Raw genomic sequence first — 19131 nt, forward strand, 5'->3', positions numbered from 1 at the left:
ATGGCAAAACAAGGCAACTGATAAGATTGGAAGACAGAATGCAACAGTTGAGTTTGTTTAGCTTAGATGAAAGACGTTTAGGAAGCAACTTGAATTTATAAGAATGCATAGTAAAGAAAGTGGTAGTTTTCTCCATCTCCCCTAATAATAGAACACCCAAGGATTAAATAATTGGCCACCCAATGAAATTAACTGGTCGCATATTTAGCACTAATAAGAGGAAATATTTTTCATATGGCAAATAATCAACCTGTGGTATATAATGCCCCCCAAAACATGTTCCAAGAGGAGAATTTTATCAATGACCGAGCTTGATGACTCAGAGCTTGGGGGCTCTCTATAATAGGAATACTGATGCCACAATGTAACAGCTGCTTTGATGTCCTATTTGTAGGCTTCCTACATGCAACTGGTGAGCTACTGTGGCCTCTGCTGTTCTCATGTTTTTGTCACAGGTGTTTTGGTTCATTCATATGATAAGTGTGTCAAGAATGATATTGTTTTAAAACAATCCATATAAAGGTAAATCTAAATTGGCTCCAGAGCAGGTTGGTGATGGGACAAAGGAAATATGACCAGGACGTGTGTTAAAAAGGTTAGTATGAAACTTTTGTGTTGCCAGTTAGCAGAGTGTCAGGATGAAATACCTCCCCCCCCCCCACTTTTGGGGACATTTTCGACAATGAAACTTTGTTGTTATTTGTCCTAGTATCTCAATAAAACTTCCTCTGAAGAGATCTTAATGCATTTCTGTTATTCCCTTGAGTATCTTAAAAAAAACACTCCTAGTCCCAGATTTTGACAATTTTGTAAACCATATTCTTCATTGCTTTGATTAGAAGGGTTACTTTCTGCACCATTGTTGGAAAGAAGCAAACGGAACAGCAATAAACCATGTTGTGTCTTAACATCCCCAAATCACAGAAACTTTAGCAGCAAAGTAACAGAATTTTGGTAGCGTGATTTTTGTGTCAAGATGATGCAAAGCATCTGTGAAATATTTCAGCTTCCATCCTTAAATCCTATGATGCTTTCACGTTCATCAATAAAGAGGCCAAAATGTGGCAGTGCCAGTTTCCAGAGACGCTACCAAATAACTGGAAGTTGTTCAGTGATCTGCTAATAGTCAGGAGGCTTGATCACAAATCCTTTTTATAGCAAAGGATAAACAGTAGGGGGTAGATCCATTAGGTTTGTGATGGGCAAAAATACTAAATTATTTTGGCAAGAGAGTAAGGACTGCAGTCGGTTTTGTGATGATGCAAAATGGGATTGAGCAGCACTTGGAATTTCTGGGGCTTGGTAAGAATGTCTTCTTTAAAAAAATAAAAACACCATTCTTACTCCAATCCCCATATTATCACCAGTTTTCAGTTTCATGCTGCTTCCTGTCTCAATATGATAGGAAACCGACATTCAGTTGAGTAGTTATAAAACGGTCCAAGGTTTGCAGATTGCTCATTCCTACTGTGATATGTTGAATTTAAATTGTCCCCAAGCATTTGCTCAGAAAGGGATTACATGCAAATCTGAATTTTTTTTAAAAAAAACCCCTAAGATCTGGTGCACATTCAATGCCAAATATAATACCATAGATGAAAATACCTTGAAAAAGATTAAAGATGAGGAAGCTTTTTTTTCTACGAAAGAAATATTGAAATTGACATTATCGTAAATTAAAACAGTACAATTTAGAAAGGTTTGAACTCATTTCTTCCTTTCTCATGAGGTCAAACAATCTATACTAAAATCCCTATAATTTTCTACTAACAGGTGGACATAAACTTTGTTAACAGATACAACCAATTTCTTTGTCAGAAGCAGAATGCCACTGACTTCAAACTGTTGCTCTACTTAAAACAATACAAGGATGCACCCTAAAGATATGCAAGTTAGTAGGTATGTGCGTGTTGAAGGTTGACTCAGCCTTCCATCCTTCTGAGGTCAGTAAAATGAGGACCCAGATTGTTGGGGGCAATAGGCTGGCTCTGTAAACTGCTTAGAGAGGGTTGTAAAGCACTGTGAAGCTGTATATACCATATTTTTTGGAGTATAAGGCACAGCAAGGTTTTGAAGAGGAAAATTTAAAAAGTTTTTGCACTCTGCAAACCTCCCCAAAACCTCCTGTTTTTCGCAAAAACGGCCATTTTCTTTCAAAAAAAAGGGCATGAATAGCCCTTAGGAGGCTTGTAGAGTGCTCGGGGGGGGGGCAAAAACGAGAAAGAAATGGCCCATTTTTTGTCAAAAAAGGGTGTGGATAACCTTTAGGAAGCTTAGAGAGTACTGCTAGGGGTTGGGGGGGCACAAATGGGCTGTTTTTCGCTCATTTCTGTCCTCCCCAGCCCCCAGGAGTTCTCTGAAAGCCTTCTAAAAGCTATGCACGGCCATTTTGGTGAAGTGGGCAGAGCTTCGGGAGGCAAAAAATGCTGTATTCGGTGTACAAGATGCACCCAGATTTTCAGACTCTTTTTTGAGGGAAAAGGGTGCGTCTTATACTCTGAAAAATACGGTAAGTCTAAGTGCTATTGCTATTGCTATCATCATCCTCTGCTCCTACATATAAGTCTTTCTCTCCTTGGGCTGTTCATGAAATGGATCTTGTGTAGAAAATTTGTAATCTACCATATCAGTGAGCGTTTTAGCATTTCTTGAACCTGAAATGTCCCCTTGTGCACCCCTCAAAAAGAAGGAATTCAAAACCAAACCAAACGAAAAACTGGAGGATGGGGGGAGTTTTCCCTATGCAAAATTCCATTTATTTATTTAAGAAGGCTCAGAAGCATAATGAAAACAGTGTAAGAATCAGTTTCATTTTTATTTTTCTCTCAAATGTGATTATACACATTCATGTGTCTTACTAAAATTCTGCACTGTTACATTAAAGATACAGTACGGTAACATTCAATTTGAGGTACTTAGAATTTATAAACGTCCTTCATAAATAATGCCATCAGTTGCTATAGATAAGCACTGTTCCAAACACAACTAGATCCAATCGTGTCTGAAATAACGGAGCTTAAATTTTTCATTTTTAGAAAATAAACAACGGTGCAATAGGTACTGTAGAAATTAGAATTATTAGTTTAAATTATATGCAGATCAGCTCAAAATATATTACACTAGAAATCCAGTAATTTCTTTCCCCGTTCAGTTCAGCTCTGCAAGATGATATTCAGAATAATTTCAATATTGTCTATAATATTTTTTTTCTCGACCTCTGGCTCTTTATAGGTAAATATATTGGATGGCTCCAGAGGACTAAAGCAATATACAGGTAGTCCATGACCAACAACCATTTAATGATTATTTTAAGTTACGACAGCCCTGAAAAAAGTGACATATAATCGGTCCCGGTACTTATGACCGTGGTAGCATCCCTGCGGTCACATGACCAGAATTCAGGCACTTGGCAACCAGTGTGTCTTTTAAGTGTCTCCCAGGATTATGTGATCCCCATTTGTGGCCTTACCAGGGGCTTCCAACAAGCAAAGTCAATGGGGTAAGCTAGATTCACTTAATGGTTTTGCAATTCACTTAATAATCGTCATTCCCTTAACAACCATGGCAAAAGAGATCATAAAATTGGCATGGTTCACTTAACAATCACATTGCTTAAGGACAGAAGTTCCAGGCCCAATTGTGATTGTAAGTTGAAGACTACCTGTATTATAAATATATTATCCTAACGATTTAGGGTATGAACTTTCTATTAAGGGGCAAAGCCCTAATTTGGGGACAATTCTGTAAATCTGTCGAGTTATTTCTGCAGTACAGTTTGATGCTGCAAATCTTCTCATTTTGTCCACAATCTACATAAGGTAACAAATTGAGTGTACTGAATCTAATTTAGCTTGGATATAAACAGAGTAGTGGGTCAAAGTTAATATGCCTGATCTACTGCTGCTAGCAAAAAACCCGATGATGGAAACATATTAAGGACCATCCAGTTCAATAATAAAAAAAAAACCTCTCTAGTTCAGAAACTTATCCTGCATTCATAAGAATACTAAATTGGGTGAAGTACAGGTAACTATATTAGTTTTATTCTATTTGGCAAGGAAAAAGTAAGTACTCAAAGCTCTTTCCAAGTTGCTCCATGGGAAGAAACAACAGACCAAAGGCTAGATAAATATAGTGCTAAAAGTCATATATCACCTTTATAATAACATTGCTAAATAATTGAATTGTTTTTTAAATTTCACTGTATAACTACAGAACAAAATTTGAAAGTTTCTTCATTTGTAACATGCAAAGAAAATGTTGGCTTCCTTCTGCTTTTTATGTGTTCAAGACCTAATACACACACACACACACACACACACACACACACACACACACACACCTCATTCCAGGTAGCTTTTTCCTGATCAATATATTAGTACTCAGCCTCTTCGTTCTGATTTGACAGATACTTCAAGTAGTCATTTATCTTAACAGCCTCCCAAAGGAGATCTGCTTGGCCCTATTATGCCTTGCTATTAGATTGGTAGCGAAGTCAATTTTTATTCCAAGCTTTTACAAAATACCTCTTTAAAGCTGTCATTAGCTGCAGCTACTATCTTTCAGTTTTTTTAATTCTGATTTTCTCAATATTTTCTAATAGTTAATATATGCTCTTTTTAGAATTTAGAAAGGCAGGTTATGTATGCTGAAAATAATGAGCTAACATTAGGAGTCGTTCCAGATTCAACTAAAAGTCATTATAACTGCAAAAGAAAAACCCTCATGCAATACACACTATATAGTTGACTGCTTATGGTTGTATCTCAGCACACTTACCAAGGAATTATTCCCAGGGAAGCCAGCAAAATTGATGCCTGAACAGACATATGTAGGATTGCATACAGGGATACTGAACATCAGGAAAAAAAATACAAATATTTGGTGATATAGACATGGTTACACACTACTGCAGAGATTTCTTATCTTATTCAAGGATCTTGTGAAATTCATTAATGTTTTTAGTTCTCATAGTTGCACAGAAAAAGTATAAATCTTTCCTGTATTCGTCCTTGAAAATAAGTCATTTCAAATAAAAAAAAGAAGAGAATTGGAAATCAAATTCAATACATTTAAAACTCTGAACCCATCTCATCCCCCCCCCCCCCAATTTGGGCTACTACAACTTAAGTATCTTACTTGGAGATCTGCCTATTGCTCCATCTATTTTCAGGAGTAATAATTTGATTTTACTGCGAAGTAGGACATGCATGTGGCTACCATTTTTGACACGCGGTGATTCATGCTGGTTTCACTAGCATTGCATTTGTGGAAGAGGAAACAATACATTAAAATGCATGGAAGAACTTAAAGATAATTTAGGATCTTTCGTTAGAACCCTATTTATAAAGGTAAGTTAGATATTTACCCATATTTATTGTGGCAAACTGTCTACTTGTAACCCATTATGGAAAAAAATAAAGAAGGAAAAAATCAATAAATGGGTCTGTGGCTCTAAAAAAGGAAACTGAGCATCTGGTGTCACAGACAATTCATTTCCCTCTTCAGGAATGATTGTGATTATACTAATTCCAGTTTTATTGTTCACAAATATTTACCATAAATACATATTTTCCAGAATAAAACTGAGACCTTTCAAACACCTTGTGCTTCAGTGGGGTAAAGCTAAAAGTAACAGTGTACATCTGCCATCTAGAGGCCGAAAGGGCACAGGGCAACTGATGTGACCTATGTCTGGAAACTGGATTCATTCATTTCACCTTAAGGTAATGCCATCAGTCTTCCTTAAATCATGCCATTCACGGTGCTTTTATTTGGCATATCTGAAACATGTAAAATTAATTGGATCAGGGAAAAACAACCTAAGAGAGGAGCATTTTCTTCCGAACAAATTATACGGATGTTGTTGTTTTTTTCCTAGCACTTCTTACAAGGATCTCAGGCAATATGTATGGTCTACCCAACTATAGCCTCATGTTGATGTTATGATGAGAGTTAGATTGAGACTAACTCTTTCTATAAGAAATCAGGAATATGGAGCAAATTTTAAGACTGAAAAGAGCTTTGACCTCTGCTCACTCTAATCTAAATCCAGTGCTTGAATCATACTTAAAGTTGTGAGAATGTGATCCTTTACATTTCTTTGAAAAGCAACTCCATACCTCTGAGAAATGTAAATAAGTGAGTTTTTTTAAAAAAAAAATATTTGTGATGATAAAAATGTAGGAGACACAGAAGTAGCATTTGATCTTAAGGACAGCTTCTGTTTTGTGGGTATATTTTTAATATGCAGTGCTGAGAAACTGTTCCTGCTAAATGTTCTCGTGTTCAAGTATTATTTGGGACACCACAGATATTTAACAAAACCAGGAATCAGGATTTCAAGTCCTAAAATGTTTTAGGACTCCCAATGGTTATGCTGGCCAGAGAATTTTGGATATTGTGGTTTGAATTCAACAAGAAACCACAAATTAGGAAATGCTGATATAGGTTGGAAACTGGAGGCACCCAGTCAATACAAGGGTATTTGGTGGCATGGGACAGGGGAACAGAATGATGAAAGCAGTGTTGAATCATCATGACTCTGTTGTTACCTATATAAAAGTAGAACTTGCAATGTGATAGTGTTTGTGTTATTTTACTAAAAACTTCAGATTCTCTGGATGCCTCAGAGTTAAAGCCACTATTCTAATAACTAGGACAATAAAATGTTGTGCTAAGCAGCTACACTGTAGTGAGACGCATTTATATTTACTTCATTTAAAAAAAATGTGTTGTAAACAGAAAACTGGGACAAATCTATTTCAGACTAATGCTTAAGTTATTTTCTAGACTGAAACACATAGGGGTTGCTTTTTTGAAGCAGTGTCTTTTATTTCACAAACATGGTACCTCTACTTTTATCATCCCTCTTTTTTAAAGCTACTTCCTAACCTGAACCTTTTCTTGTTAGAAATGCAGGTAGTCGAACCAATTTTTAAAAAAATCTGAAAAAGGAAAGCTTGACTGACAATTGAAAAATCTCCAAAAGTTAGGTAAGAAATATTTGTCACAAATATCCCAGATTCTGTAGGATTCCTAGTTCCAAGTTGCAAAAATCCCACTTGGTATTTTTTGTTTGTTGTCACATGACATTTTGATAGTCTTATTGTGATCTGCTCATAACAAAGCAGTAATTTACGCTTGTGCTAAACAGTATACTTCTGTAGTCATAGAGAGAACTACAAGCAGATTTACAAGCAATCTTAATGGTCATATTTACACTTAATAATAAAATTTGAAAATTTAAAGTATAGTTTGTTGAAGTCATAGTGTCTGATAAGTTAAACAAATATTATTTTGTATGAGTCTGGCAAATTTCAAATCTCTCCAATAATTCTGCTGCAACCTGTGTTAAATTACAAATACCAGGAATCCCTTTGTCACACTGGCTGGAGATAGTGAAATCTATAGGATGTGGAGGGAATTAGATGAGAAAGAAAAATTAATATCTAGAAATTTGGGAGGTATTTCAAAACTTATACTTGGGTGAATATTCATATTCTAACCAAACTGCATAATGTCCAATCTATTTGCTCATTCAAAAACAGAGCTTTCAAACCTACTTGCTTCTCTTGTTTAAATGCCCCACTAGTTAATTTAATATGTGAAGCATTAAAATATTCAGGTTTCAGTTGTATGGAAAAAAATGTCCCTGTATGGTACATTGAACAAATATATTCCATGGCAATTTCTAACAATTAAAATGCTCCAAACATCTGTATTTTTTCTCCTTGGAAAAGAACCATGTATTTTTAAAATGGTATTTGGGAAAATAAAACTCACAAAACTCATCATCTGCTTTTTGCTACACATTTTCTGACACTGGGAAAAACATAGACGATGCATGAAAGGGAGCCAGAATAATGGCTATTAGACTTGATTAAATGAAATGTATTTAATCCCTTGAAAAGAAAACTATCAGAGAGATTTTGTAATAGTGTAAATGCCATTATGTAATACTTCAGAGTAGGCTCTCCTTGCGTGAAAGGCTTTAGCTGCCATCATTCCCATCCTGCATGTACTCTTGAGGATAGTAGGAACTGCACTAATACATCTGGAAGGCTACCAACCAGGGAAGGCTTCCCAGAAGTAATCCTGGGCAAGCAAAAATGCATGATTGTATTTTAAATATCAACAGTTTCTTTGAAAAAGAGCTTTCTAAAAGAAATGTTAAGGTTAATTAAAAAGCAACTGTACCCAAAGACCTGGAGTTTTTGCTGTTCTCTTCCACAACATAAACTAAATACAAAATGCCAGTATTTGCAAAGCAATTCACACTTTATATTTTCCAATCAGTTGCTATGGCCTTCAAACGATTGGCATTTGAAGACCTCCTATGTTCCTCTAGAGAACCTCAGCCCAGGCATGGCGATGCTGCAGCTAAACCAGCCTCAATTCTAAGTTTGAGTCGCATCCAAATGGCAAAAGACTAAAGACACTTTTAATTCTGAGGTGTTCTAAGAAGTCTACAGCATGGAGAAGCAAAAATAAATAAATGATAAATCAAAATGACAGGAAATAGCAGCAAAGTAGAGACCAGACAAGTTATGTCCCTTGACACACACTGGGAAAAAAAATGACAACTTTCTTCACTAATAAGGCATTCCATCTGTGCTAAAGCCGAAAATCTTTAACACTTAATTTGCTAGCTTGATCTTGGGAGCATGTAGTAGAAGAAATACATGTAGACAATAAAAAGTACAGCAAGAGTTAAAACTGTTCACTGCATTTAGGAGTGTCCTACTTGAACTGACCATATATATATATATATATATATCTGCAGACAACAAGCTAAGCATGAAATTGGCCTGAACCAGACACAATACATCATAGAATCACAGAGTGTTCTGAGAACCCATCTTTTCCTTCAAGCATAAAAAATAAGTTCTGGAATTTGCCCTCCCTGAACCCCAGTGCCATTGGTGCTGTCTGAAGAACACTGGAATTGCACCGTCACTTTGCCACATTGGACCTCTGTCATTCCTTCTTGCCCAAAATAGCTGAGTTCATTACCATCCAAAATCACACTAGCCGTATAAAAGGTATCTGGTTCGATTTGCACTGGATACTCAAACCACACGGGGAAAGTATTGCTAGATCCATCTGAGAAATACTTGCTTAAGTTTTGTCCAAGGATAACGCCTTGCCGCTTGAGTTCAATCTTAGCACTGTATTCTGCTGATCCGCAGCTGGAGCCATAGAGTCCAAACCCAGCAATGAAAACTCTCTTGTCAACAGCAAACTGGATGCTGTCGCACCGGCCCCTGTAGCGCCACTGGTTGCTGCGGTAGGCACATGACTGGAAGCGATGACAGCGCTGAGGGACCAGGCCTTTGCGGGCATTGCTCACAAACTGCAGCTCTGGTTTCTTGGCAGCTGTGTACCAAAGGAAGATATCGTTTGTTTCACTGAGGGTCAGAAGACCAGACTGAGCAGCCCCATTGGCGAAGTCATCCAGGGCCATGGTGGGTATGCGAATGAGATAGAGTGCCTTCCCAAGCACTTTGCGCTTGTTTTCAATGCTGGGAGGCAACTCTTGCCGTTGACACTCCATTTCAGCCCAACTGAGGGCAGCTTCGAAAACCACAATCTCTTTGGCGTTCAGGGTCTCCCTTTGGAGAATGCTTTCAAGGGTTTGGAAATCAATGTCACAGAAGCCTTCCGATTTCAGAGCCAGCTCGGCCTGCGCATCGATCACCTCCCAGCAACGCTCAGTCAAGTCCGGTTCCTCAAATAAGCAGCTCTGGGAAAGCAGCACACAAGCGTTTTTTGCACTCAGGCTCGTCTCTAGGAAATTCACACAGGCTCGGGCGAGATGAGGAACAATGTACTTCTTGGCCGCATAAAGAGTTGCCAGAACTGTATCGGCAGCCAGGTCAATTTCATCACAATAAATGTACCTGTAATAAATAAATATACACGTCATTTTTAGCAGATAGGAAGGGTGATCACATTTTTTCTACAATACTGAAAATAGAAAGGACATGTCTGGGAAACACTAATGTATTCCCTCAATCGCAACTTGTACACAACAACTTAGGCTGCTGGCCAAATAACGTCCTTCCTATTTAACAAATGCTTTACCCTTAAAACTTGTCTCTAAGTGTAGGATAATTTACAATCTATGCTGCAAATCACCAGTAGAAGACAAACTTTAATGTTTTCTTTTTTTTTTCTTCCACAATATTGTAATAAATTGTTGGCTTGCATATATTTTGAGTGATGATTCTTTTATCTGGCTAAACTCATTTAGGCAGCAGCCATAAGTTGTTTAAGCCAGTGTTTCTCAACCTTGGCGACTTTAAGTCCTGTGGACTTCAACTCCCAGAATTCCCCCAGCCAGCTCTGCTGGCTGGGGGATTCTGGGAGTTGAAGTCCACAGGACTTAAAGTTGCCAAGGTTGAGAAACACTGGTTTAAGCCATGACATAATGAATTTAAATTAGTCTGACATTGTTTCACAAATCCAAGTGTGAGTTAACAGGAGCTTCTCATTACAACCTTAGCCACAATCTGACCTTGCTCTCTTTGCAACTCACCCACACAGAAGAATGAAACAAATGCAGTTAGAAAACGAAACTAATCTCCTGCATAATTCTGACTGAGCTAACCTAGTTTACTTGACAAGCCTGTCTCCCTCGCTTCGAATGGTGGAAAATTTAAAGGGAACACCTAATTGGTCTATTTACTGCATATATAACTTGATCCATCATAGCAGCTATTATTTTTTGGCGAACTAGTTTGGCAGTAACCACAATGTTAAACTATCATCGTGACCAATTACATCATGTACAGATTTTTGTAGAGCATATTATATATACCTTACAAATGAGCATATAATTCTCAGGATAGTTAAGAACCTATCAGATTTTTTTAAAACCCACATATATTTATAGTGTTGCATGCTTACAGGGATGCACTAGCTAATAGTAAAAAAAAGAAGGGGTTTATGGTGATTTATGTGGGACCTTTTTTTAAATAACTTGTAAGGTTTATAAATTCTGATAGGAACAACATGTTTTAAGATGTTGTTCACAAAATCTCCCCATGCAGGGCTTCTTTTGTATGTCAGCCAATAAAGGTGGTTGTGAGCCAACCATTTGAAGACCATAGCAACTGACTGGAAAAAAGGATTCTCCCATTTAATATCACAAATTTTTTGCATCAGTTTGATGAACAATGCTATGGTTCTGTAACTTGCTCTGTATAAATTTCCATATAATAGTCCAAGGTCATAGTAATACACTATTTGACTTCCCCTAGAATGACAATGTGGGTTTAAGAAAATCCCCTGCCTACCTAACAATAAACAACTATTATCAGATGATTAAAAAGAAAGAACTTCTGAAGTGCTGAATTTCTCCCTTTGTTAACCTTAGTTGCCAATTCCAGTTGAAGCCAATCCCTCTGCCATAAGCCTCTGCATGTGATACTCTTATATATACATATGTAAGTATGGAAATATACCTGCCAAAATCCACATAACCTAAATAGGATAAAAATAAAATTGTATTAAGTGAACTACAGGTAGGCTTGGGATTGCCAGCACTAAGGATTGTGGATGTAAAGAACAACATCAAGTGACCGTATCACTTAGTGACAATCCCAGTAGTCCCAGTTGCTATTGCAACCCCAAAATGTGTGGGGGTTCATTAAGCAGGAAGCAGTGCTACTGGGAGTGGGTAAAGCCTGGTAAGCCTAGTAGAGGCTAAGGGGTGGAGGATATTATGGGACCATGCAAATGCAGGAAGAAAATGGGATAGAGGGCGCAGCACAAGTGCAGAAAGGCCCTGGGATGGAAGGCGTAGTGCAGGAGATAGAATGTGCAAGTATCAAAAGGCCATAGGGTGGAGGGCATGATGTAGCACAAATGCAGGAAAACCAGGGGAACTTACCAGAATGACTTGTGACATTTCCTGCCAGCTTCCCCATTAACTTGCTTGTGGGGAAGCCATCAGGGAAGGTTGCAAAATAACGGTCACATAACCATGATTCCTGCAATGTTGTTATTATGAGCCAGGCAGCCAAATGCCCAGTTTGCAATCATGTGACTGCAGGAGTGCAGAAAGCCTCAAAGAACTCAGAGGAACAGTCATATACCTTTTCCCCCCAAAGAACTGCTGTAATTTTGAATAATTGTTGAACTAATGGATGTTAGCCAAGGACTATTTGTAAAAATTAATTCCCCACCAAATAAGATACACCATTTCCAAAATCTGCAAAAATGAACACTGTCTCGTGCAAACTGTTCTCACCAAAGGACATATACAAATTCTTCCAAAGAGGAAAATTCAGGATGGAAATCGGCTAAGAAGAAAAATTGTAGTGAAAAGGGATGGAGAAAGAAAGCAACAAAACTGGATGGAAAAAAGAAATGTGGGGAGAGGCATTCAATCAAGAAAGGAGAGAACCCTTGTCTAATTGTTCCAAAATGGATAAATTTACTAAGGAAACCATCTTTCCAAAGAAGCACCTCCAGGTGATGTCTGGACTACTTGCACCTCATATTAATTATTTCGTTTTCAGTATATTTTTATATTCTTAATATGCATCCCTATTCACAGATTTAATTATTTGAAAAAAAAATGACAAATCTGCTTGGATGGTACAAAGTCCATCAGAGAAACATTCCACTGCTTTTTCGCTTCTCAATTAAATTGCCGCTGGACATCCCAAGGAGGGGAAGAAGAGAAGAAAAAGGTTTTGTTTTTACTTGCAACCAAAACCTCTGAGGACAGCACACTGATACACAGACCCACCTTTGCAACCTGCTAATGGTAAAAGAGCTGAACATACAGCAAAGTTACGCTAGTCCAGGTTATAAGATTGATCCTGTCAAAGCACAATACAAATCAAGATTGGACTTGGCTTTGCTTATGAGAAAGACTGATTTGGCTTCTTCGGTGGATCAGTGAATAGAAACATAGAGTTAACTTTCTTATGAATGCAGCCACCATGACAGAAACAACCTAATAAAAACTGCAGCTTTTAATTCCCTGCTCAACCAATTAATAAACTAAAGCTCTGGCAGCTCCATAAATTTTCCACTATGGTAAATTACTGTGAAAGTTACACTTGGGGGAGGGTGGTGGTGAAGGGAATTGATAACGATGTTCACCACCAACAAAAGATACTTCAGCCACTCAGTCATATGGATTGTTCTGCCACAAGACAATGCAAAGACCTCTGGCTTAGGTGGCTTTAAAAAGAGTAAACAGGTATTCAATGCCTTTCTGCATTCTTAGTTGATTTAGTGGAAGCTTACTCTATTAATATTTCTGAATTCCAGGAGGAGTGGGAAGACAACAATAATTTCCTGAATGACTGTCAAAATTGGCAAGACACTCAATTAATTTCTTCTCCTCCCCCACTAGGTGTTTAATCTAGTAGAGTTCTTATAGCCCTTATCAAAATTTCAGAACACTCAAGGAACAGTATAGGCTCTCTCTGTCCTAAACGGCTTTTCTTCCTTGTCAATTCAAAGACCTTGTTCTATCACTGTCTACATGCACATTTATGAGAAATGCTCCAATTTGCCCTCTCAGGAGAAATAGCTAGACTTGAAGAGATGGAGTGGGGGGAAGAGTATTCCCTTGTGAGCTGTACTTCAAAATGTTGCTGTAAAGTACACTTTTTCTGGTGCTTGTCATTTTATGATTTCCAAATCCAGCCATGAAGCTAAAAGGACTGGCCGCTGTGATACAATTGTATAAATAATAATAATAATAATAATAATAATAATAATAATAATAATAATAATAATAATAATAATGCAAAAAGCCGCACTGCTTGGATCTGCACGCATATTACGAAAATATGTTATGACGTCCTAGGCCCCTGGGTGGGGCCCGACTAGTAACCAATGCCAAATCTGGCGAAACAACTGGCCGCTGTGATACAATTGTAGTATTATAATAATAATAATAATAATAATAATAATAATAATAATAATAATAATAATAATAATAGTAGTAGTAGTAGTAGTAGTCTGCCAAGATGAAGCCTAGCAAAACTGTTCCTATATAAAATCAGTCTCATGATGGCTAGGAATTTTGAATGTTGTAGTTCTCTAATATATTTGCAGGGGCCCTACTTTGAAAAAGCTGTTAACGTGCCATTCCAACTCATGGATGAAAAAATGGATTTATTGGATGAAAAAATGTATAAACTGGAGTTTTTTTTAGTACAGTACACATAAGAAATATAATCAAGAGTGTTGCTGAAGATTCCAGAACAATCCTGAAATCTACTATAGAAGTACAGAGCACTAGGCACATATAGCAATAGCAGTTAGACTTATATACCGCTTCATAGGGCTTTCAGCCCTCTCTAAGCGGTTTACAGAGTCAGCATATTGCCCCCAACAACAATCCGGGTCCTCATTTTACCCACCTCGGAAGGATGGAAGGCTGAGTCAACCCTGAGCCGGTGAGATTTGAACAGCCGAACTGCAGAACTGCAGTCAGCTGAATTAGCCTGCAGTGCTGCATTTAACCACTGCGCCACCTTGGCTCCTCAATGGTATCTCACCAAATACATTTCCTAATACTTGCAACATAGAGCATTATGGTGTTGTTGAAGTCAATCAAGCAGTACTTCAGTTTTACTGAAAACGTAACTATCAAAATGTTTACCTAAAGATATTTAGCTAAAATTCATGCTTATTATCTAAATATATGGTAATGCTGACAATCTTAATAATTAAATCCTAGCACTTACATTTAAATATTACAATCACAAACAACTTTGAGAATTCTCAATGTCGAGCCACACAATGACATCTTATTGCTGGTTATCCTGCTTTCCTTTCATGTTCCTCATACAGTGTGTAACTGGTGATGCACTTGATTTTAAGGAAGTTACAAAGTACTTGTTTTATTATCATCCAGGCATTTTAATTAAGGCATTAATAGCTAAGAGATAGCTATCCAAAGTTGAGGGGGAGAGGGGAACCCAACTCCCACATTTTAAAGACGTAATATGATTTTTTATAAAATGAACCATAGCACAAATCAGTGAATGTTTCTAAATAATAATACATCTTTTCAGATACATCTTCTATTTGAATTTATGGAAAGCACAGTAAGAAAGCAAGTTGTTTTTCTTTACATCCCACTCATCACACAAGAGAAGCAAGCCAGATGGAGTGAAGAATCGCTAAAAAAAGAAAAATGCATGTTCTATCTTCAGTTCCATATTAAAATGCCTAAAATATATTTGGAGAAACCCAATTGTTGTTAACATTTTAGATTTTATGCAGCCAATAGGAAAAAAATACTATCATGATGAATTCATTTGGCAGATTTATGCAATGACAATTGCACTGAAGAGGAATGGGAAAGCACTGTGGGCTTTACCAAAAGAAGTAATGCAAACATTTTTATCAGGATATATATGAAATTATTGATTTGGATTTTCTTGTCATGTTTTTAAACTTATCACATCTGTCCTTTAATGTATAATATATTAACAGTTTGCTCCAAAGTTTTAAGTGACATGCAAAATGTAGCGAGGGATACAGGGAAAAATATAAAATTTGCAAATTAAAAGTTTTAAAACTAACACAGGGACCATTTTTGGAGCAATGATGGAGATATTTCTTTTTATAACGATACAAAACTTTTTAACACTCATTTATAGAGCAGACAAACTAATTCATTTCTAATTCATTTCCAGCAACTGAAGGAAGATGCTTGCTTACTTTAGCATAGCGAGGAAAGCAGGAGGCTCCACATCTGGGATACGGATTTCATCTTTATCCTCAGCAAGCTCTCCGTAAAACATTGCGTGGAACACAGAGCTTCCAACGGCTAAGACATACTGGGTTTTTTTTTTCAACAAAAAGAAAATATTAGTTCATGTTATTAAAAAAAAAGATATACTAGAGTCACACGTGCATTAAAAAAGAAGGCCTAGTTGAAGGCAATGAAGGTTTTCACCATGCTGGGTTTTTCTTTTCATCTTAAGAAATAGTTCTTCAATATATCTATTGCTTTCCTAAAAGAGCTTAAGAAATTCATGCTGAGAGCCAAGCAGCTGTGGCATTTTGGAATAGGCTTCCACATCTTGTGTCCTCCTTATCCAATGGGCTATGATTGCACTCCCCTCTAGCTCCCATTATCAATTACTATTATTAGAATTGAAGTCCATCTTACAGCACTTAGAAGGCGGTTGGGCAAAGTAGGCTTATCAAACCCCACTCTTGCAGCCACATTGGGTAAGACTATATCTCAGACTATATCATAGGATTTTTGTAAGAATTAGAACTACTTGTGGGGGGAAAGATGGTAGCAATCTGGAAGAACATCGGGATAGTGTCACAAATCACACATAAAATTCTGCAACAGATCTTCTATCAGTATTGCAAAAATGTGTTAACTAGAAAGGAAATTATTAGAACATTTCACAGGCAAAGTTATTTAACAGTATTTCTAAGTATACCAGTTCCAGGATTCAAGCCATTTATATGAATTTAAAGTAGGAATCGCACTCCCATGTCAGATCTGCTACTGCAGTTCTTGCTTACTTTGTGTCCTGGTAATCGCTGGGTCCCACCTGGTGGCCCAACCACAAAATGAACATCTGCCATCAAGTCGTTGTTGAACATCACTGCATTTCTATAAACAGAAGCAATATATTAATCGGGAGTGTTTAGCATCAAGCTTTATCTCCCAACACACACAATTCATTTTGTTGGAAGCTCTTTAAAGGATTTCATTAAAGATCAAACCGAGAAAATTAAAACAGAAAGCAATGATGATTAAATATTCCAGGGTTGAGTGTTTTTAAAATAAGGGTACCATTACAAAAAAACTTTGGGAAAAACTTTCATCAAAGTGAATGTGCCAAGCTGTGCAAACATCTGAAAGATAATACATAGAAAATGCATTCGTGTTATGAGCGCAAACAATTATGAGGTTAAAATGGCTTGCATGAGAATGTAATTTTCATTATCAAAAGACAAGAACTGTTACACTGTTGGAAAGGAGAAACATTTCCCCTTTTCTCAGTTCTAATGAACGATCCTGTGCTGATAAAACATTTCATTGCATGCTGCTCCAGGACTTGTAAACTCAAGAAAGAAAGAAAGAGCCAAACTTCCTTACCTTTCTCGGATGGTGGGATAAAGCCCTTGCCAGTTGGGAGCTGGGATAATATTGTTGTTATTGATATTTTGCTGGTGATACTGCTGGACAGCAGTTGTGTTACTGTTAGCCGGTTTCTTTCGGGGGAAAATATCAGCAGCCATCTTTTTCTTCTTTTTAGTCTTCAAGGTAATGATTTCATAGCACACTGGAGGTAATTTGCTGTTGCTGCTGCTGCTGCTGCCTCCACCGCCACTACTGCTGCTGCTGCTGCTGCTGCTGCTGCTACTACTGTTTACCTTCTTCGAGCTTTTCTTGGACCTGTTCTTAACTGTCTCTGGAAGCATCAAGAAGAAGGTGAGACATTTCATGTTCTTTCCCTTGTCATCTACCATGAGTATCTCTGTCTGTGTAAGCAGAGAGCCTTACTTGGTAAACAGAGGGCGCAGAAGGAACAAATAAAAGAGCAGCAAAGCTGAGAGAGTGTGCTTCTTTCTTTCTTTTTTTTTCCCCCAGCAAAGACAAGGTGACCTCTTTCCAGGGTGCTGAATAAGAGATCGGCTTTTAAGTTTGATCCAGGGCTTGACTGGTTAAACGTCTCCCCATCGTGATTCCCTTTTTCATTTGCTCGCCAGAGCTTTTTCCCCCCTCCTCTCTCTCTCTCTTCCTCCCCTCCAAAGGTCTGGAGGCTGAATCACCTGAAAACTGCCAGGCTGTGGCAAAGCAAGTAGAAGAGCAAAGATGTGTGCTGCCTGCTCGTCAGCTGCCTCAACTTGTGTGCTGAAGGGATCTGCACACAGGAGGCATTAGAGCCCTGCAGATGGAGCCAGACGAGCAGCATCCTAGCCCAATCGCTGAAGTCACCAATAACAATTGGACTAGCGGCACAGTGACAGCTATTGTAGACGTACAGTGCCCAAATATTAAAGAGCCAGCTATCGCAGTCGCACTTTGCATCGTTTTGAAAAGTGAGAAGCGACAGCACATGCAAATGCATGTGCGTTTTTATGTAATTGCTAAACTAATCAATGTGACTTAATGCCTCGCATATGAGCAGGGAGGAAAATAATTTCAGAGAACAGCAGGATTCTGTGTTTTTTTTAAAAAAAAATATTTTCAAGTAGATGTGATAAGCCAAATAATGCAGTGCTCATTCCCCCCCCCCCCCGCATTTCTCCCATAATTAAAATGGTTAAATGGAATTGGTATCCATGTGAAAGCCAATTAATTTGCAGCAGAAAATGGATTGATACAATTTCAACGCTCTTTCTTCAAACGTAGTTTGTATTCCAGAGCCTTCCCGAACAGAGATGAGGTCACCACATTAGTTTTTAACTCACTATGTTTTCTGTTAACAGTCTTTGACAGACATCTAAAATCACTAAGTACAGGCTAATTAGACAATAACTATGCCAAAGATAATTGCAAAGCTTCCATTGAAAAGTATCTACAAGTGTAGACCGAATCCAAATAAATCAAATTATTTATATATAAATTGTTTAGGGGGGAAAAATATTTTGTGTACATGCAAACAGATCATATTTTTGAACTAAGATAATTACACTTCCATTGGAATATAATTGCTAAAGTGGTCCAGAACACAGAGAGTAGTAAGGAAATTATATAACTGCTGAACAAATTACAGGATCTGCACAGATGGCCCACACTTTTAATCATTTCGCTTCCCTCAAATAACTGCAGCTTAACACTGTAAGATTTGAACTGCAGAAAGAGCTACTGTGAGTATTCAAGCCGAGACAGAAGGACAGCACCTTCACATATAACAGGATGCCACACAATCAGACCAGAGGAAGCCGTGTGGCTAAGTTAAGGACAGGTTTTGTTCCTGCAGCCAATGAGTCCTAGACACAGGAGTTGGATTCTCATTGCAGCATATGCTTCACTGTATTTTAATTTCTCTCTGTAATGTATCACTGAATGAAGGAAACATACAAAGAGATAAAGCGCTATTGCTAAATAATAAACTTTGAGGTATGGAATGAAAAGTAGAAGAGGGGGAAAAACTAGGCGGAAGAATGGTGTTT

General features: G+C 37.7%; 1 protein-coding gene across 2 annotated transcripts in view; it reads right to left on the reverse strand.

Moving 5' to 3' along the window:
• Positions 1–2789: 2789 nt before the first annotated feature.
• BTBD3 (BTB domain containing 3) overlaps positions 2790–19131 on the reverse strand; it is a 32511-nt gene continuing 16169 nt past the window's right edge. The window contains exons 2-5 of one of the 2 annotated variants that reach the window (XM_087716850.1): positions 17108–17423; positions 16528–16618; positions 15703–15821; positions 2790–9902 (exon numbers count right to left, since the gene is read on the reverse strand). In XM_087716850.1, the coding sequence (XP_087572976.1) occupies positions 8870–9902; positions 15703–15821; positions 16528–16618; positions 17108–17250 (1386 nt within the window). In that variant the 5' untranslated portion in view covers positions 17251–17423 and the 3' untranslated portion in view covers positions 2790–8869. Of the gene's footprint in view, positions 9903–15702; positions 15822–16527; positions 16619–17107; positions 18228–19131 lie in introns of those variants that run through there. The other variant, XM_014072448.2, reaches the window with a different exon arrangement.

Source organism: Thamnophis sirtalis, unplaced genomic scaffold, assembly GCF_051295495.1.
Source record: "Thamnophis sirtalis isolate CommonGarterSnake01/CBP01778 unplaced genomic scaffold, rThaSir2_p1.2 scaffold_5, whole genome shotgun sequence".
In the NCBI taxonomy this organism is placed as follows: domain Eukaryota; kingdom Metazoa; phylum Chordata; class Lepidosauria; order Squamata; family Natricidae; genus Thamnophis; species Thamnophis sirtalis.